This window comes from Globicephala melas, chromosome 10 (assembly GCF_963455315.2).
Source record: "Globicephala melas chromosome 10, mGloMel1.2, whole genome shotgun sequence".
Classification (NCBI taxonomy): domain Eukaryota; kingdom Metazoa; phylum Chordata; class Mammalia; order Artiodactyla; family Delphinidae; genus Globicephala; species Globicephala melas.
Genome location: NC_083323.1, coordinates 86,349,348 through 86,371,081, shown reverse-complemented (window position 1 = coordinate 86,371,081; position 21,734 = coordinate 86,349,348). Strand labels below are relative to the sequence as shown.

General features: G+C 39.6%; 1 protein-coding gene across 4 annotated transcripts in view; it reads left to right on the top strand.

The window, feature by feature from the left end:
* Window positions 1-552: 552 nt before the first annotated feature.
* The window catches only part of PDE3A (phosphodiesterase 3A), a 316,494-nt gene continuing 295,312 nt past the window's right edge, over window positions 553-21,734 (top strand). For 2 of the 4 annotated variants that reach the window (XM_060306003.1, XM_030841281.2), the window contains exon 1: window positions 5,874-7,638. In XM_060306003.1, coding sequence (XP_060161986.1) covers window positions 6,691-7,638 — 948 coding nt within the window. In that variant the 5' untranslated portion in view covers window positions 5,874-6,690. Of the gene's footprint in view, window positions 676-5,873; window positions 7,639-21,734 lie in introns of those variants that run through there. The other 2 variants (XM_030841282.2, XM_060306004.1) reach the window with 2 other exon arrangements.

Below are 21,734 nucleotides of genomic sequence, written 5' to 3'. Positions count from 1 at the left end.
ACTGAACAGAAAGCAGTTCACATTCAGTCCTTTCCTTCCTCCACCACTTACCTGCACAAATACAACTGAAAATTACTACTTAGAAAGGTAGCTCTGAGATATCACAAGATTTTGAATCACCACAGAAAGATTCAAATAAATGTGTTTTGCTGACGGTGCTAAAGCAGAGAAGTGGAATAATTCATTTTAATAAAACTCTTTAAAATAATAATATAAGCAATCTTAAAGCTCTTATTACTCATAATATCCATAATATTTTGCTATCTGTAAAAAAAACAGATATACAGTAAATGCATTCACACTCTTTTGTTTGACTCATGTGCTCTGTACCCTGTGAGTTCCTTCTTCCTTAGTAACCTTATAATCCACTGGGATTGAGACATGGAGGGTGCAAAGAATTCTGTAAAGCAAAGCATGTCTTCACTTTTGAATAGAACATCACCTTTTGATATATATGTATATGAGACTATTAAGTGAAAAGTATGCTGATTTCACACGCACAATTTATCATTATTTGTAAGACTTTAACAGAATATATATTTGTATTTTTACAGAATAATTCACTTTTCAAAGAGTAACAACACTTGCAAGTCCAGAGGAGAGAGTTACTGATGTTACCGATGTTATCGATCAGAGTAACGGATGCGGATGCGATGGAGAACACATCAATGTATGGTAGGAAATATTTGGATTCTAGGCCTGATCATGATCACATCTATTTTATAAATCAGCCTTAGTGTGTATCATTTCCAAAGATCATGCATTTGTGTTGCAGACCAACTGAGGGAATTTATGGGGAAGTGATAAAGAACTATGATTCGCAGTTGGCAAGCTACTAAGGTCTTGGCATTTACACTATGTTTATTTTAACAGCCTTCATAAAGAATACAGTTGAATTACACATTTGATTAGTGAGTCAAATACTAGATGTCTCAAAAATTCCCATGTAAAGTGCCAAAGGTTAGAGGTGTACCTGAGATTATAATCTCTCAGGCTCCAGGCCTGAAGACTTTATCTGCAAAAAGCTTCGTCCCTTTAATCCAACGTGACAACAAAATGTTATTGTTTTCTGCATGTGCTACCAAGTGAACAAGGTTGGGAATCCCTGTACCTAAAGCACTCTGATTTCCTTAACGATTTGTTTAGATAAGGTAGAGACAGCCTTTAACACCCAAAATGTGATGTCAGGAAGGCCAGCTCTCATCAGACAACGGGGAAGCAGAGGACACATGAGCCGAAGGGAAGCTTCCTGGGGGTTTACTGCTATAGACAGTCTGACTCTGGGAATAACAGCTTTGTGGATGCAACCTGTTCTTGCATCTTGCTTTTACTCTTTAGGGTTTTTATTACTAGTTCACAACTGTATATCCAAAGCTGTTACTTAAATTCTTTGGGAATTAAAAAGAGGGGCAGCATTCCACAGAGGGGGAGGGAGACAATACATCCCCAAATGCAAGTTTTCTTCATTTTTTCCCTGACTAGATGTGGAATAGTTAGTGTTAATAAGGTCTATCTTACCAAAATGTGTAATTTTCTTTAACTTAATTCAACCCCTCAAGTAGTGTTAATTGGAATAGTTAGAGGCTATCTCATAGATGATGATGTGAGCTATGACTTTTGGGCAGTAACTTATATTCAGATATCTCCTAATTCTGGATTTCTCAGCTGACTTGCTAACCAAACACATAGATTTAAATGGCTTTTCCCCTGTGCCTGCCAGAAAACTGTTGTAGATGGTGCACATTTCACCTGAGAAGCAATACAAAGTTTTCAGAACATTGACTATTACCTCTTTCTCTTATAAATGAGTAACTTATCTAGCAATTTTTTAAAAAGCAACTTTCTGTGAAAAGCGCTGCTTGCATGATTTTGCCTATGGGTTCAATCTGGGCAACCGCATCTTCAATTGCAGATTTCGAGGCATCTGCCCACTTGAGCAATTATGTGTAAAAATATACGGAGATTGTCTTTAAGAATAACAATGAACAAGAAAACAAATAAATGAACAAGACCATTTTGTGCAGGGATAAGTGCTACAAATATAATGAGACGGGGCTGTGTGAGAGGGAATGAAAAACGTGTGCGTGCAAATGGAGTCCCAAGACTTTTTGATAAGACTGTTGGGGAAAAGCCTCTGTAAACAGGTAATAATTGAGGTGAGAACTGATGGAGCGGAAAGACCCAGCTCTATGAAAATCTGTAGATTCTAAGGTCCTGATTTGACATGATAAAGAACAGAAATATGGCTTGAGGGTGAGGGATGCACTCTCCATTAGAAGCCACTAGCCATGTGAGGTTATTAAAATTTAAATTAAAATAAAATAAAATATCCAAACTCAGTTCCTCAGTAGCACTGGCCATGTTTCAAGGGCTCAACAGCCACCCATGGCTAGAGGCTACCATATTTGAAGTGCAGAGTACGTTTCCATTGTAGAACTTTCTAATAGACAGTGTTGCATAGTGAAGTAGAATAGGAATAGGACGAGAAGTCACAGAGAGTGGCTTAGAAATGCTTGCAGGCTGTTGGGGGACCTTAGGCCATGCAGGTGCGACGGGAAGCCTTTGGACGGTTTTAAGGAGGGAGCGACATCATAGGATTCACATTTGAAAACCATCACTCTGGCTGTCGTGTAGCAAATGAGTGGTAGGAGGGCAACAACCTCCTCCAAGAAAGTTATTGCAATTGTCCAGGCCAGGGATGATGATGGGTCCTGGGTTGGTTATTATAAGAGGAATGGTGAAAAGTGGATAGATTCAGGTTGTATTTTAGAGAAAGAATCAAGTGGACTTGCTAATAGACTGGAACTGGAGCAAGGCAAACAGAGGAAGGAATGGAGGGCAATACCCTCCTTGGGGGGCTGAGCAACTAGATAGTTGGTTATGTTTTTTTCCTGGGGTGGGAGAGGACCAAGGAGAAATAGGTTGAGTGTGGGGATTGTGGAAGGGCTGGGAGAGAGCTGGAAGTTAAGAATTGTGTATTGGATAAATTATATTTTAGATACCCATTGGATTACATGCACGGAGGCCAGGTGTGTAGTGGAGAATGAGTGAACCCACACTGTGGGGTGTAAACTTTTGAATTTAACAGAATTCCCTTAATGATAACTATATTTAGCCAAATGCAAGTGATATGCAGTGGGGTTAATTTCTAGATCCTCTTCACAAAGTACTAATAAAACACAATCCCTGGCTTTGGCTAAGTGGAGGGTTTTAGCAAGTCAAATTTGAATTTTTCTTTCCATTTTCCATATTCTCTTTTTCTGTGTGTACCACATTTTCCTGATCTTTTGGCTGTGTTGTCACTTTCTTGAATTAGAACGCATCAGTCACTGTCTGCAGAAAATGGGAAGTTTCTATTTCTATGTGGTTGCTCAATGCCCGCTTTACGAGTTGGGTCTGATTTCATTTAACATGCTGCGCACAACGCTAGACGCTCCTTTCAGGTACTAGAGCACTGCAGCTTTCTGCATCTACCTAAGAAGAGTATTTTGTTGTTTTCATTTCTCTGCCTCCAGATTCTGGATGGTAATGCCAGTGAGGGGTGGAATCTACCTTCTTTCCTTTTGGTGGGACAAATAACTTTCTGGTTGTGATGTTTGTTGAGAATTGGGAGAAATCAGGATATTGCCTCTCTAATACTATTGAACACCTCAAGAATGTCATTGTTTAACAAACAGAATCTAGTGTTTCTGTCTTGCGGCCATTAACAAATGCCATTCTTATGTTTTTTTCGTCACAATGTTGCTTTAATATCTACATTCCACCTCCTACATGTTCAGTTTTTATGGTGATTTATTGTTTTTTTCTAAAGAACTGAGATAATTGTGGGGAGTAGACTACAGTGAAAATGGAAATATTCTAAAATTCTCACTATTCCTTTCTTGCTAACCTTGATATATGCCCAGATTTTAAGCTTCTCAGTTTAATACGCTATTTTTGATGCCAGTGGATATTAGCATGATATTCCAATCAAGGCTTTTCACTCTGAAATGTTTCAGGTAGGCGCTGGCATATGAATCATACGTCTCAGGAAAAAGGAAACTCAAAGTATGTGTGCAGGCTAGGGGGCTCATTTGTCTTTGGCAAAGACATCGCTGCTCCTGTTTCTTTAATTATTAAACAGATGGTGCCCACTGCCATTGACTAGCTGCCCAACTTGTTTTCCATGTGGAAACATGGTTCTGGACATCTGATGGAGAGAAGCTGTATCATCATAGCTCCTCATATCCCTTTATGCCCTAATATTAATACCTGTCCCAGACTAGAGCAGGCTGTTTCCCATGAAGCTAAGCTTAAGACTTAAGCCATCTTCTACCCTATCCCATGATTTAATTTTCTCTCAAGTATCTCCTTTGCCTTTTCTTTTTATATTGCTTCATCTCTACACATAAAATACAGTGGCATATTGAGCCAATTATCCAAATACTCCAGGCTCTAAACACATTTTAACCTGGAATGTTCAGATAATTAAGACACGATTGGATTATTATTATTGAGGGCAAATGGCATCTAAGGTAGCCATATTAAAAATGAACAAGAATGGACTATTCTTGTGTTAAGTGTAAAAGGAAACTAGCTCCCCACATTGATGGACTTTAAAAAAGTCCATTGAACAGATATTGAATTATTTCTCATAATCTGCCAAAAAAAGTTAGATTTGAATTTTTTTCCTTCAGTTTCCCCAATACTACATTCCTACAGTACATGAGATGTGTAGCCTGTAAACTTCAATAACTAGGGTCCTGATTTTTTTCTCATAAGCTTTATTCATGGTAGACATAGTATTTCACAACCAGACGGTCTTCTAAGATCTTTTCTAGTGTTAACCTACCTGTTCTCACCGTCCCTCTCTTGAGATTTCTTTCTTTCTTTTTTCTTTTTTGTGATATGCGGGCCTCTCACTGTTGTGGCCTCTCCCGTTGCGGAGCACAGGCTCCGGACGCGCAGGCTCAGCGGCCATGGCTCACGGGCCCAGCCGCTCCGCGGCACGTGGGATCTTCCCGGACCGGGGCCTGAACCCGTATCCCCTGCATCGGCAGGCGGACTCTCAACCGCTGCGCCACCAGGGAAGCCCGAGATTTCTTTATATTACTTTCTGATCGACTGTTTGGGCTTCCTAACTTTGTACACCTTTTTGAGGCCAGGGTCACTTAATCTCAATGTAGTTTACCATCCACCATCAACAACAACTGTTGACTGTTGTTCTTATGCATTTTTTTTAAAGTAACAATTTTTAAAAAATGCTCTCCCCTCCCCCTTCTTTTTAAATAATGCTATTACGGTCTAGGTAACTTGTTGAGATTTTCCATTATTTGGCCCAACAGAAAAGCTTGGCTTTTCTGTTGAAAACAGACCTTCCAGCAGGAGCAGTCTGGCCTTACAATACCACCTGAAATTGGTTTGCTGTTGTACCTGATATAAGCATCTTTGAATCACTCAGACAGTAGACGTGGCTCTCATTTTTCACGACAGTGGGAAGTCTGTTGACTCCCATCGCCTGCTAAGTATCCAAGCACAGTCCTTTTTTTCCCCCAACGTCCTGGTCAGCTTGGCGTGAGGGCCAGCCGCAGACCCCCGCGCCCCCCGGATGCAAAGAGCTGGGCGGTGGGCGGGTCTGAGCAACCCCTTCGCCAAGGTGCTAGCTGCGCGGCCCGGCTCCGGGAAAAGGATCTCCGGAGTTGAGAACAGCGCCTCCTCCGGGGGAGGGGCGGGAGCTGAGCTTGGGAAAGCTTTCCTAGGGAGTTGCCTTAAAGAAAGCAAGCGGGATTGCAGATCAGTCCAGCTGTCTGCTTTTTATACAATTGAAACTAGTCGTCTCCACTCGCTTCCCTTTGGAAAATTGCAAATCACCACCAACCTCGCACCAAAAAGAAGGAAAAAAAGAGAGAGAGCGAGAGAGAGAGCAAATCTCCTTCTCCCTTCTCACCCTCCCGTTCCTCTCACCCTCCCTTCCTCTCCAGCTCGCTCGCCCTCCCTCCTTTCCCTTGCGGCAGCCGCTCGTCTCTCGGACTAGGTCTCTCTCCGACGGGACTTAGCAACTTCTTGGTTATTTCTCAGCCCCTTTTCTATTTTCTCCACCCTTTGCCATGAACTGGACCTACAGACGCTGGGGAGGCTGTGCTTTCTGCCCCAGGGAATGGCGGTTCGCTTCCTGGGGCCGGGCCGGGGAGGATCGGCCGAGGAGAAAGAAAGAGTGATAGAGAAAGAGCTGCAGGAAGGAAGAGAAGGGGGACCTCCATCTGCCGCGGGCCCCGCGCGCAGCAGCGCCCGGGATGGCCCCGAGCTCGCCCTGCGCCCCCGGCTCCAGCAGCGGCTGCGGACCCCGCGCGCAGGACGCCTCGGGCAATCTTTAAAACCCTGAAGTCCGAAGAGACCCCGGAGGACAGAAGTCGGGGGGTGGGGGTGGAGCGGAGAATTTTGCAAGCTTTTCCAAGAGAGAAAAAGAGGAAGTCTGATCGTTTCTGCCTGTGCTAGCTTTTCACTTGAAAGCTCCTCTCTGGAGCATCTAGCCTTCTCCAGGAGTTATTCGAAAGCTGAAACTTTCAGTGCTCGCGGGCCTGGGAGAAGAAGGAGGGATTCCGAGGGTGGGATTGGGAGGAGAGCAAGCGAGCGTGCGTGCGTGTCTGTGTGTGTGTGTGGCGGGGTGGGGGCGTCGGGGGGACCTCGGGGACTCCGCGAAGAGGGCGCACCATGGCCGTGCCGGGCGAGGCCGCCCGAGTCGGGGCCAAGCCCGGCCACGCAGAGGCGAGGCCGGCCCCCTCATCGCCCCGGGGCCCGGGCTGCCGCGGCTGCTGGGGCGCCCTGGTGCTGCGGCTACTCCGGCGCTCGCAGAAACTTTCCTCGGCGCTGTGCGCGGGCTCCCTGTCCTTTCTGCTGGCGTTGCTGGTGAGGCTGGTCCGCGGAGAGATTGGCTGTGACCTGGAGCGGAGTGAGGAGGCGGCGGCGGCGGCGGCTGCTGCGGCGGCAGCGGAGGAGGAGGAGGAAGCGGCCCCCGGGGCAGAAGGGGGCGTCTTCCCGGGGCTTCGGGGAGGTGCTCCCGGGGGCGGCGCGCCGCTCGGCCCCTGGCTGCAGCCCTCGGCGCTGCTCTTCAGTCTCCTGTGTGCCTTCTTCTGGATGGGCTTGTACCTCCAGCGCGCCGGGGTGCGCCTGCCTCTGGCCGTCGCGCTGCTGGCCGCCTGCTGCGGGGGGGAAGCGCTCGTCCAGATTGGGCTGGGCGTCGGGGAGGATCACTTACTCTCGCTCCCCGCCGCGGGGTTGGTGCTCAGCTGCTTGGCCGCCGCGACATGGCTGGTACTGAGGCTGAGGCTGGGCGTCCTCATGATCGCCTTGACTAGCGCGGTCAGGACCGTGGCCCTCATTTCCCTAGAGAGGTTCAAGGTCGCCTGGAGACCTTACCTGGCGTACTTGGCCGGAGTGCTGGGGATCCTCCTGGCCAGATACGTGGAGCAAATTTTGCCACAGTCCACGGGGGCGGCTCCGAGGGAGCATTTCGGGTCCCAGCTAATCGCTGGGACCAAGGAAGAGATCCCGGTGTTTAAGAGGAGGAGGCGGTCCAGCTCCGTGGTGTCCGCCGAGATGTCGGGCTGCAGCAGCAAGTCCCATCGGAGGACCTCCCTGCCCTGCATCCCGAGGGAACAGGTAAGCGCTGGCAGCCCCTCTCACTCACCTCTCGGGAAAACTTGAAACCCCTGGGATCCGCCACAAAGTGGTTGAGCGCTGGGAAGAGAGCCCAGAAAACTGTTCTAACTTCAGACTTAGTTGGAAACTAGCGGGGTTTTCTCCCCCTCTCACACAGTATTTTATAACCTGAACAACAGGAACCCGAATAAGTAGTAAAACTAGATGAGCTTTGCGGGGTCTTCCACAGCTGGGCCAACTTTTTAGATCTGCTACACCTGCGTATGGCTTGCCCTCATGCTTTCCTCCTTTAGCAGAAATGTTCGAATTAAGTTTAATTATTGTTTCAAGCGATGGATGATTTTTAAAACGAGGATTTTACTAGAATTCTTTCTGTTTCTTTTTATAAAATTTCTTTCTTCTAAAGGGACAGGTAAACGTTTATGGACGTCAGTAAAAATATTTTACAGTTAAAGCAAGGAATACTTGAAGGTGAGGTGCTGATACGCGTTCTCGTCTTGCAGTACGTTTTACTTGAAGAGACTGCGTTTGGTGGTGCCCAGTTTGTTTTTAAGTGTGATTTGGGGACATACATTATTACATGCTCATGTGTTTTGTATTATCATAAACTTCAATTTGGGGAACAATATGTCTGAACTTAAGAATTTGCCAGAATCATGGACTGCGCTGTTAGTATCAACTTCAGAAAACGTATCTCTTGAGTCATCTACATGCTTAAGTGAATATTTAGAAATTCAAATGGATTTATACAGGAAACATTAATTCAGGGGAGTATTTCTAAATTGCTGGTAATATCAGTCTTTCAGGAAGGAGGAGGAAGAATCTAGAATTATGAGTGAAGTTATACCAAATAAAAGTTTAGTGAATTATGGGGACCAATTTCCTTATTATCATTAAGTGTTTTGAGACCATGGAGTATAGTTGCTATAAAGGGCATAAAAGAACAAATCCCAATTTTAAAAGTAGATTGTATCTGAGAAGAAGTACCTCAGTGTTTGCCTCTCTACTCCAAGCTGATTTGACACTTGGGGGTAGGGATGGCAGAGAGCTGGTTATGTACAGCAAGTGGAAATTTACACTTTTCCCATTTAAATTTATGCCTACCTGTGGTACTATTAGGACTTTAGGGAGTGAGAGAGTATCCTAAGATATACTAAGCTTTTTCTTTTTGGGTTATTCTGTGGATAATCATTTGGGTGTTTCTAAGAAATAGCAGTCACCATATGGTGTGGTGACCAGTTTGTTTCTGAAATGGAGTTGAATCCACAGAATGTGGTTGTTTGACATTATTTAGCAGAATGGATGACAGCATCATAGTCTCTGTGTTTATTTTAAAACAAATTGTACTTATTTAGCTTTTCGTTTAGATAAAGCAAATATTTCTTGGGTTTAGCTTACTCTAAGAGTGAAGTTAAAAACAGGCCACTGACTGATACTCAGTTTTGGTAGAAATCTGGACATCACCAGAATAAAGTAAGCTGTCTACTTAAGGGTAAACCAATTAGGGGAAAAAAAACATTTTAATTTCTTTTTAAAGTCACCTAGGGAATGTCTTTTAAATGAAAACACTGCTAGTTTAAATGTTTTTTGAACACACTTTGCTTTAACTTATAAGGAAATGTGATCTGATCATTGCAAAATTTAACCTAAATTTCTAAGTCAAATCTGTGATTTAAGCATAAATAACTTGACTCCAAATTAATATCGTTTAGCCTCTGAAATTAAATTTCTGAAATTTCATAGTAACATTTAGAAGTTCAGGAGTTAAGGGTGGATTTACGATAAGAGGTTGTTTAGGGGAGTTAACCAGCAGCGTTAATTAACCTGTAGATTTTTATTGGTTTTCTCTGGTTTGAATTGATAAATGGAGGATTTGAATCATCTGCAGACTTGTAAGGAAATAACTGAGCTTTGCATTTTTACGTGTTTTGCTGATGACTTCTGTTGAAAATGTATATTTGTAATCTATTTTGGTCAGTTTTCTTAGCTGCTGTTTTTTTAAAGCCTGTGTTTATGAAGACTCTTCTAAAGTGAGAGACTATCTCTTATGGTTGATGGGAAAACAAGGTTCCATTTAGCAGAAATTTATTTACTGGAAGTTTTAATGAGGGCATGGGTGAGTGTGTACGTGTTAACTTAAGGCTAGTTTTTATATATGGCCCATTTAAGTTGTTGCTGAGCATAATTGTTGGGGGTGGGTGGGAACTAATGTGCACTAGGATCTTATAAGACAGGGCGATATCTCATACGTCAGCCTGTGTGAAAAGTTCAGGAGCTATATAGTACTTGGCTTATCTGTTCTATCACAAGGAAACAAACTTCTCATTAAGGGTGCAAAGTGTACCACTGTCGTCCGCATGCTTTATGAAGTCAAGAATCCAAATAATTATAAAACACATATGTAACACTGGCCTGAATGCTACCTGATTAGGAGTTCTTTTCTGAAAGAACATCTACTCTTAAGACAATCGGCAGGCAACAAGTGAATTTTAAGTAGAGGTGTGAGGACATAAAACACAGAGAGGCTGGCAGCGGCCTCTTGAGAATTTATTTGGACCTTGCTCATTATGAGGTTTAAAGGTGAGAGAATTCCAGCCTTTTCTTTTCCAGATGAATGATAGTGGCCACTTGCTTGGGAACTATCTCTCTGCAATGACTCAATTCTAAAAGGTCAAGGAGAATAGATGATAAAATTTTCATAAGGCAAACCAAATGACAGATGGATTTCTGTCCCTCCCTTCCTCCCTCCCTCACTCCCTTTCTCCCTTCCCCAACCATACTGAAGACAGTAGATCAGCTATTACATATAGAATTGAGTTTTGCAGCATTGATCATAAAGATGGCTTCAACCAAAGAAAGGAGACGTAGATCTAGTCTTCAGTCCCAGAATTAATGGGACATGGGGTGTGTCTGTGAGATGCAAGTGAAGGTATCTACTTCAGGAAAGAACAAAGTTGGTAACATTTGCATAGCTTTTAGTTCAATCCTACCAGCCCAGTATCCTCAAGATTTTGTAGAACAGTGAGTCAAACTGTACTATTTTGTTTAAGAAGGCAGATGGTTCCATTAAGGTATATGTATCTTTCCTGAGCAGATGTTCACATCCCTGAGCAGGTATCACTGTGCCCTCTGAACTCTAAGGTCCTTAGAATTTCTTCAATTATTAGATATTATGCATGATTAATAAATGTGTTAGTTTTAAACATAAAATTTTAATTTAGCAATTTTTAACACTTGGAAATTGTATCTGAAGGGATGTCTCTCTATTCTCCTTATACATCAAAGAATGCAATTGGCCAGACATTCCCCTCTAATTACTGGGACCACCATGCACATTGATTTAAGAAAGATTCCAAGCCAATGCCATTTTATTTTAGTTACACATTAAGAAGAATTTAATATCTTTGCCTATGGTTTCACATAAAATAAACACAAGCTGTACGCCTCTCACTGTTAATGCAGTTTTACCACTTCATGACAAAATTCTTTGTGATGGGTACCTTATCAGTCAGAAATGTACAGCTGTATACTTCACATTGTGTAATTAAAAATCAAAGGAGTTTCCCAGACGTAAGTCCTTACAGCTCTCAATTAAACATCTTTAGCAAAAACATCTTTAGCAGATTTTTGTAGGAATGTAGCAGTTTTTGCAAGAGTCTAGTGGTTGGTTATCAAAAGTAGAATCAAGTTTTTCATCAGTGATGTAAGAAAGGTATTTTCAAGCAAAAAAGCCAACAACAGAAGTAGTAGAATATAGTAGTAGGTATAGTTTTCAATGGTAGGCATACGGTAGGCCTTCTTACATCATTGGTAAAAAGTATAACTTACTTGCATTTACAGTATAGATTGCTTCTGAAAATACAGAATGTATTGTCCTTTAAACTCCTAAATACATTTCAGGATACTATAACATTTCTCAAATTGAATAAGTTTCCAAAACAGCCATGGGTTTTTAATTCAATTGTAGCTTCTGTCACATTTCAGGAGTATAACTCTGCTCATGGCTATACAAAGAACAATATTGATTATTTATTACCTGCTGACAGAATTAAAATTAATTAATGCCAATTTTTGAAAACCCTGAAAAGGAAAAACAAGATTTTCTCATCCCTTGGGAAAGGTGAGGGAAAAGAATTTTTTGGTGTGTAGGGACAAAATTGTGATTTTTACTTTGTGAATATAGACATTTAAGGCATACTGAAAAACTGTTTTGACAGAAAGAGTTAGTGAATCTATATAAATTTACAGAGGTTGGAAGGAGGCAAACAGTAATTTTACTCTTTCTGTATTGAGCCTAAAGTGTAAAAAAGTTAAAACTGTAGAACTGAAAGAAATGCTGTGTATGCTGGGCTGTCATGTTAATTAAATAAACAACCAGAACAGTGACTCTGTGTATGAAATACATTTTGAAAAGCCTGGAGGGGAGGGGTGCAGGCAGGCAAGGGTGAGTGACACTGGCATGAAAAAACATTCATTAGATCTGCAGTGACATTTGTGTGAATTTGTTGTAGTCTGTTAGGAAATACAGCTCTGAGAAGAATCTCTTCAGGACTCTAGGTGAATAAAGGCCTCACCAGATTTAATCTCACTTCCCTTTTCAATAAGTTCTCATTTATTATGTTGAAGTAGGATGTTTATGAGCCTCAAAATTAGAATATATGTTACATTTTAAGATTTTCAATTAATAGGGTTTGTGCCAGTAACAGCCCAGCAGAGTCTATGTGGACTTCCTTGAAAACTTGGCATATTTAATCTAGCAAAAGAATGAGTTTATTTGGGGTTTAGGGGTGGGAGTTGGATTTTTCAGAAAACCTTTTTTGCATGGGGCAAGTTTCTTGAGCTTTGCGAAATTAGACGTAATCCTGCTCGTTTCTGGTGAATCGTTTTCATTGGCCATGTGTCTCCTATTCCATGGAGTCTCCGCCTCCCTTTTCTCTTCTGAGTGTGATATTTATAATTGTGTCTTGAAAAAAAAAGCCTCAAATATATTAGATTGAAAACTCAATTTGCGTTTATTTTCTACATTCATGTTTTCAGCGAAGCTCTATCAAAGAATTCAGAATGAGCCGGTCAGACACCTCCATATTCTTGCACCTAAATCTGTGCTCTGTTAATATTCAAATGACCGTTACTTCCTTTACATAGAAATTTAAATCCTTGTAGGAATTACCTATCAGTATATACTTTTACTATCGGTAGTATTTTTGAAAGGAGTATTTTTTGTTTGTTTTTGTTTTCCGTAAGGCTTTCCTGGGGAATGGTCTTAACTTTGCACTTGAGAATGTGCGTTTGCACTGTTGTCAACGTAAGATACACAGGTTTGATCTCTGGGGGGAAAGAGCTTAAAGATATGCAGAAGTGGTAGTTCAGAGAAAGATCTGTCAGATAGCAGTTGTTGAAAATATTAGTCATACGTGTTCACCCAAAATGTACACTATTTTAAAAGATGCTCTCCTTAGCTAATGTTATTCATAAAAGTTTTTGGTCAGTGAACCTATAAAAAGTCGTATCAACATATTTTTGTCTGTGTGTTAAGCCTTGTGCTAGAAAGCATACAGATTGCACACAGGTATGATGTAGCAGCTTAGCTCTGCAGAGCTTAGAGCCTAGTTAGGGTAATGAGACATCAACATAAGAAAAGGGGAAATCACAGTAAAATATCTAAATGACCTCTTAGCTAATCGTTGAAGGAATGCATACAATAGCTTAGAGCAGGTTTTAAATCTAGATCCAGAAACTGTTCACCGCTTCTGTGAAATTTTATGTAAAACTTCATCTGTTCATTTTTCTGGGGAAAATGTTGATATTTTCACAGATTTTCAGAAGGTCCTCAATACATAATGGTTAAATATAAATGTTTTATTTAGATTTTGAGCAGGTTTAGGTTTTGAAGACAAGGGAGAATTGTTTCTTTGAAGTGGAAATTAATTTAGTATACACTAATAGGACTTCTGAAATACAGGTAAAAATATGATAGGATTTAGGACATGTTATACCTCAAGGTACCACAACGATGGTTCTCCTAGCCTGAGGTAGTCTATGGCTGTAAGGAACTTGTTGTAATGCGATCTTAAAATGCTTAATTCTGTGCAGGCTGTAGTTAGGAGACTGGAATTAGTCTGATTTTAGAGAAAAGGAAACTGAGGGAGAGCCCGTTAAAAGTATGTGGCAGCCTGCGGCAAAATGTTGGCTTTTATCCAATTCTCTCTTGGACTTGAATCTGCCTCTGGGGGAACAGAGTAGGAAAGGAGTAAGGCAGATCATTTTAAGCCTACGTTTCATTTGTAATTTTCAACTCTAAATTCTCATTCAGAATTCGAAGATTGAGTAAAACCCATTTAGAAGACACATATCACAAAACTCTTTCGAGCCCTTACAGTGAATTTTCTGGTCACCTACCAGGCAGCCTTCAGAATGTATTAATCAGGACTTGTCCCAGAAATGAATGCCAATTGCATTGCAGAGTCCTACTTTGTAGACTCTTTATCTCATCAAAGAAGAGTGTGTGATGGTGGTGTAAATATTGATTTCTGTTTTCATTTTAGTTTTTCAATAAATTGATTTAAAAAGTCAGGATTTCAGACTTCAGTTTGAAAAGTCATCTGCACATGGGTAAAGCATTTCTTTGTTAGCAAAAACAGCTGGTGGTTTTTGTTCACCTAAATTATTTTGCATGGTTTCTGTAGGAATCTGTTAAAATGTAAGTAAATAGGGTGTAATATTAGAAGTCATGAAGAACATTACCATCTAGAAGATGGAAAGCTATTTGGGAAAAGTCACAAACGAAACAGCTTCTGTCTGTTTGATTTGATTAGAGCTGTCATTTATTATTGAGGAATCGGAAGGATTATTACAGATTTTAAGTGTTGCCAGTCCTGCTAAGATAGTGATGAAGTTACTTACATGTATTCATGTTTTTTCATCCTAAGAATATGAATAGTTATAAGAGCACATGATGTCCGTTGGTGTGTGTGTACGTGTATGTGCAAGACTTTTTCCTCTGCCAGGAAATTGCTTTGGTTGCATCAATTTAGTGGAGAAACAGTGTCACCCAGTGGCTTTGATGAAAACAGTCCTGTAAACATTATAGATAAGCGCTGTCCAATAGAAATATAACAAAGTACTGAATTTTATATTTTCTAGTAGCCTTATAAAAAAGTAAAAAAAAAAAAACAGGTGAAATGCATGATAATAACTGTTGAACTTAATCCATTATATCCTGTCAACAGAAAATCAACATAAAAAAGCAAGGTATTTTGTTTTCTGCTTTTTGTGCTAAAGTCTAAGTATGTGGTGTGTGTTTTCCACTTACAGCACATCTCAATCTGGTGCAGCCACATTTCAAGTACTTGGTAGACACATGTGGCTAATGGCTACCTTTTGGGACATTTTTAAAGAGGTGAAGTGCTTGAATACTAATGTCACCTCTTCTGGTCTGATGGAAAATCCATGTAGATTTAATGATATCACTTAATATACAACTGTTCACATTTGTATGTAGTCTTGATAGTGCATTTTTGTACCACTTACCACTCTAATAGTTGGCATGTCAGTCTGTTTTCCCTCTTTTCTTCATTTCTCATTATTGCACATATTTTAAAATATGTTGATTTTAATTGGAGCGGGAGTTTAACAGAGCCCTTAAATAAGGAAGCTTTTTGTTAACTTGATTTGTAACACAGAATCAGGTTTTCCAGCTAATTATGAATTTGCTTTTCGAAGTGTGATTAGTTAACAGCGATGGCTTATATATACAGTGTGAACACGTGATCAGCCTTGTTCATGGCGATTAGTCTGTAATTGGGTTATCTAATGTCTCTTTAGAAATGAAAGTGCTTATGTTTGTAATGCAGGTCGTATCTTGGTAACTTAGGAAACTAAAGCCGCAAACTGGCTAGTAGCTTTAATGGATGAAAATTCTAACAGTGTCTGTAAAGGGCTGATGATTCTTCACTATTGCTTATGTAAACACCACTCTCATGGATATACAAAAGGAAAATGCTTCCATTTTGTGTATAGAGAGGACTGGAGATTTTGATAGTGTGGAATTCTAAAGTAGGAATTGAGATTAGGTGGCTTTTGAAGCTCTGTGTGATTTCAAACTGCCGGGTAAACTCAAAAAAATGTACAGATGGAAAAGAAGAACTTTTAAATGTCACCTTCCTTCCATCTCCTTTCCCCAAGCTCTATGAATTCAGAACTGTAGTCATCGTTCCAATATTGCGTCGAGAAGTGATGAGAAAACAATTTTTAAATATAGCATGTTCCTTTATATACACAGATGTATAGAATTACTTTTTAAAGTATGCATTTATTTTGCATATATTGGTTTATATCTGTGTGATGTTCATCATGACTTTTGACTTATAAATCAAAACTTATAAATGACTTTATGATGACTTTTGATTCATAAATTTCTCCCTTTTAAAGCGAGATCTATTATGTATCTTTGCATTAGAGAATAAAAATAGTGAGATACATAGGTTTTTACATATCCCTTAGGAAATAATCTAGAAAGAGCAAAGGTAATAGAATCTAGATATACAAAGAAGCACATTGGTCTAAAATGAAATAATGTGGACTCAATCTCACTCCTGGTGAAGCTGGATTCATTTAGACTTCTTGAAGTAGCTAGCTGGAGAGTAAAATGCCATAGTAATCGTAACTGTTACTTGAAAGAGTTTGTATTTGAAAGTAACTAGTCATTTGCCCCGGCTAATTTTGAAATTGCTTTAAATTAACGTAGAGGTTGGTCTTGTAATTTTTTTTTTGGCCAGTCTTCTCTTCTGACAATGTAGTGTATGTGTGTGTATGTATATATTTTTTTCCAAGAAATGCATTTTATTTCACGTTTATTTTTTAACATAATAGATTCTTCTCAGTCAGAGTGTGTTTAAAAATTTAAGGAATGCCTTTCTGTCCCCTACACCCCACAGTACCTTGTCAGAATATTGAAATAATTTTATGCAAAAAGCTTGTGGTTTTGATTTAATAGGATTTTAATAGAAATTTTCCACCTTCTGAAGTAAGTTGAAATAACTGAATATTTATGCTATGTTTGTGGCAGGTATTTTCTCCTCTTCAGGTATAATCCACTCAAATAAACCTAATGGAAGTTTGAAGTCAGAGCAGTATTATTTGGGGGGGGGGGATGTTTTATTTTGTGGTGACTCCTGTGAAGTCAGCCTCCTTTGGACATTGTTAAACTAGGTTGAGCACAGGGAAAGGAAATCGTTCTTATTTTTAAACTAAGTATTTTAGAGGATGGAATTAACAGGTCCGCTTAGGAAATGGTCTTCAGGAGGCAGTGAAACATCCCCTTGTTTGGGAGTTAGTATTTTGGGGTCCCGACTCAGCAGCAGTCTCCCAGGAAGTTGGGAGAGGCACCCTGAGTTGCCTAGGCTTCCTTGAACATTTGCTTTCTAGGCTCAAGAACTGAAGAAGTCAGATTCACATCACAACGGTTCTCATTATAAAAGGAATCAACATTTTTGGCCTCCTTGTGTCAGCCATAAGTATTTGCTTTAGAAAATTTCATCCCAGTGCCTTGCTTGCAGTAGGCGCTAACTGGTGGAATAAATGGATAGAAAAGAAAGAAATGATTTTAATCTGAAATATTTATTCCCCTAATCTCCTGAGATTGAGCTAGTGATTAAACCCATTGAAGTAAACTTCTATAGAGAAGAAAAGAAATAGCCTATTCACTAGTCTGTGAACTTACATTTTGAATGTTTGTACTTTTATTACTTTAAAAATATTCTCTGCCATGTGTCAGATAAGGGGCTGAATTTGCCTGTGCCTTTCATGGTAGGAAATCCCACGTTCAGCATGAGTCCTAGATATTTATTTTTAGCTCACTTCCAACTGAAAATAACCAAAGCCACCACCAAGATCACTGTGGTGTGAACTTTAGAAAGGTCTCTGAAATTAGGGTACATTTTTCAGAAAAATAAAAATTCAAGTCTTTCACGTGCAACTAACACATTAATTGAGAAAGTATCAACTTTGACGTTATTCTGTCACTTTCCACAAAGTGTTGGCAGGTGTTCAGCTACACCCTTTTACAGTCAGTCTGTATCCTATTAGAGGTTCTTATTCAATCGCTGCATTTTCTGAAAAGTCTAATGTAAAGTAAATACTATCTCTTTTTTTAACCTTTTAATTGTGCTCAGTTACAAAATATAATTTGAGCCTGTTGCGTCCAGAGATGACTTTGTGAAATTAGCTTATTTCAAATGTCATCCAACTGTAGCGCTAGTCCAATTGTGCTGAATAATCTAGAAGTTTGGTAGCATACTTCAGAGTCCAGAGGAATTTAAGAATCAACAGTTCACAAGGTTTTATTGAAATGACAGGTTTTAGTTTATCTAGTCAATTTTTTTTTTTTGGTCCATCTAGTTTTTAATAGAACTTGACTTGTTAAAATAGAAAGTTTTAAGTCAAATAATAATATTTTGTTGCTGTAGTTATAATTCTTAATAGAGCTATTGTCATCTCCTCTCACTGAAATCAGACATTTCTCTTCTGAGTATGTTAGGCAGATTATCCTGCCTTTAAATAAACTAGGAGTACAGTTTAGAAATAAAAGTTATTTCCAACTTTGTTTTCTGGGAATAAGTTTCTTTTAGTTTGTGGATGTCAAATGTTATCATAGATAGATCTTTTAGAAAGGCTGCCATTACTGAACCCTTTGAGAGTTTGAGATATCTTTGAATATATTATTTTTAAAAAATCTGAATGTTGTTTCTCTTTGAAAACATAAATTACAAACTGAGAATTTAGTTGTAAATTAATTCATCTTTTGAAATAAGCAAGGTATATTCTTTTGGTGAAGGAGCCATTTCTAAACTTATTTGACATTTTTGTCAAATGTAAAATAAAATAAAAAATTTAGGAGCAAAACCTTCCACTCTATTTTCATTTTGAGACAGGAAGCTAACTGTATGTCTTTACCATTTGAAGAGTGTCTGTTTTTCCTCTTAATGACTTGTTTTGGCTACATGGAAATTGTTTTTGCTAGATAAACAGGACCTAAATTATAGCACAGTTATTAAGGCAGTAGCCTCATTTTGTCCACTTCTCATTCCTTTTTACTTGAATAATAATGGGATTAGCTCTTCTTCACCCCTTCAGAGAATGACAGCGAGAGCTTTTAAACCTTTTCAGTGGACCTTCTGAAGCCATTAACTAGTCCTCAATGAAAAGTGTGAGAATTCGGTTGGGAATGTTGGATCCAGATATAACTTAACACTGATTAAGTAAATTATCTAAAAAATAAAGTGGCATTCAGAAATGGAAACCGCCCACAATAAATAAGTGAAAGAAGTGAATGCTAGTATTCTGCTAGAAGAAGACTAGATCAAAATCAAAAGAATTCCTCAGTTTAAAAAACATATATTTATTGTATGGTCTTTTGGGGGCATAATGTCGGTGCCCTTAAAATCTAGAACTCCTTATGATTTGGAAAGAGGAGACCCTGCGGGCGTCACTCCTGGACGCTGGGCAGGATGTCCAGCCATGCGTTAGCTTAGGATCTGTGCTTAGACCAAAAACACTTCGATCATTTTCCGGAGGTCATAATGCTATTCCTGAACTTTCCTGACATTCATTATTTTCCAAGTCGTCGATTCTTACATTTTAGTTCTTTAGTACATTTATCGCTTTGACTTATAACTGTACCGTTAGGGCAGTCTTGTGTGAACTTTTACCTCTTAGGCGACCAGATCGGTGAAAAATGCCAGCAAGTAAATATATCTTATTTAAGATCCACTCTCTCTATTTCACATTGATTCTTTGTTACCTTCTAAGTATTTCAATATGCCTGGCTTCTTATCTTCTTTTTCCCTGGGACCAATTAATCTTATGTAATTATTATAATGCCATATTAATCAAACCCTTGTTTATGAATTCTAACAGTAAACGCCTCTGATTAGTAGATTTATAGACTTCCTTCAGATGCTTTCAGAATTTGTAGGAGATGGCCTGACCTCACCTACTGATCATTACACATTATCTGGCACTTTCTAAATAGAGCTGCTATACGTCTTCAATGCTATAGTTCTCGAATTTTAGTGTGAATAAAAGTGATCTGGGAAACCTATTAAAATGCAAATTCCTAGGTCCTAAGGTCAGATACTCTGATTTAGTTATGTGTAGAGCAGGGTCCAGAAATCGAGTTTTAGAGCATTTTGGTTGCCTCAGTGAAGAAACACAGGACCATAAACTTCTGTCTACTAAAACTAGACAGAAAGTTGGGACTTTTGCAATCTGATTAAGCAAATAGTTAAAAAGTACTTGGCTTGGTATCATGGGGAAAACTTATTTATTTATGTAAACACACACGTATACGTACGTACGTAGACACACAGAGAGATTATAGTTAATCAACCTATGACATTCATAAAATTTTCACTTTGATTTCCCCATTGAGGATACCTCAGAGAAGTTATTCGACACTCTGCAGATCAATTTCTTCTTCTGTGAGAAAGGAGTAACAATTTCTTCACTTATCTCATACGCTGTTACAAAGCTTAAATAAAAATATATTGCCCTACAAATGTTAAGTAGAAAGAGTATGTGCACTCGACAGAGACAGGCTGAAGCTTTATAATGTAAAGTTCCTTCAACTTTCTGAACTTGAATAATCCTGTCTGTAACATAGGAATACTACAGCCTACTTCTTAAGGGGTGAAGATGAAATTAATAGAAAGAATGGACATCGGTTCTTGTCAAACATTCCCCCCGCCCCGTGACTGAACAAGAATATTCCTACCCATTAGGACCATGTCATTGAAGGCTGTTGGTAAATGTCAGAAAGTATAACGCAAAACAACGCAAACAGTTTTGCATTTGATAAAAAAATAGACTTGCAGGTCTACAAAAGATGCAGGTTTTCTTAAGTTAAATGATATTAGACGGTTGCTTAAATTACAGTTAAATTACAGAAGAACCTGGAGATTCAGACAAGCTCACAGTGGAAGAAGAAACATTTGACAAAGATGGTGACAGGTGCTTCAGAAGAAAAAGATGTGAAGTGACAAAGGATGAAGGAGGATATTTAGGAAAATTGATGGAATTGAACATGTTTGTAAAAATAGCTGATGGCTCCTTTGAGTCAGCTGTGCAATCACGTATCATATAACCCCATCGGCAACGTGATTTGTGCTCTTGCTGCCATTATACGCCATATTTGGTTCTGAGAAACAAAGTTATTTCTCAAAATTTTTAGCTTAAGTTTTTGTGGCGGCATTCTAGTCATACCCTTCTTTTTTTGCTTGCCAATGAGATCATTGTTCTCAAATAATAGGGACTTCCTGCTTATAATCTGTGGAAAGCAGCTAGTTCAGTGCTAGTTCAGCAGTGGCCCTCAGTGAGTGTTGATTTCACCACATTAGCATATTCCTGTAGCTACTCTCTCTTTTTACCAGCTTCCACAGGGCCTCAACACTCAGACCACTTTTCTTCCAGATTTTCCCACCCATTGAATGATTTTTGAGTCTTGAGTGAGGTGCTTGTTTTGGATTGACCTCCACAGGAGCAGGAATCCTGTATCATCTCACTCTACCACCATTGGTTTCAATTTAGAAATTCTGCTTGGGGTAATCATGTTATTCTCCAACTTGATCAAAGGAAGTTTTTTGGTTTTCACTTCTGTGATACAGGAGGAGATGTCAGAAAGGTGATGAGGAGGGCCAGTAGATCAATAGGCTGTGGAGGTAATTGCAAGACTGGTGCTTCAAGCAGAATGGGGAGCCATTCATTGAAGGGTTAAGTGAAGAAGGGATGTGATCAAACTTACATTCAGTAGGATCTCTCAAGCAATCTGTGCTGAGTGAAAATAGGTGGTAGGATGGAAGAAGGGAGATCAGTTAGAAGACTATTGAAGTAATCCAAGGAGGATTGGGAATGATACCAGGAGGTAGTGTTAGAGAGATTGTAAATATCTATTGAAGGCAATGCCACCAAGATTGGCATTGACTGGGTGATCTCCTGGAAGGTAGGGAGAGAGTTCCTTTAATGTTTCCTCTTTTATTTAGGGGCCTAATATTAAGCTTTTCTTGCTTTAAAAAAAATCTGATTGGGTTGACCTTTTTTTT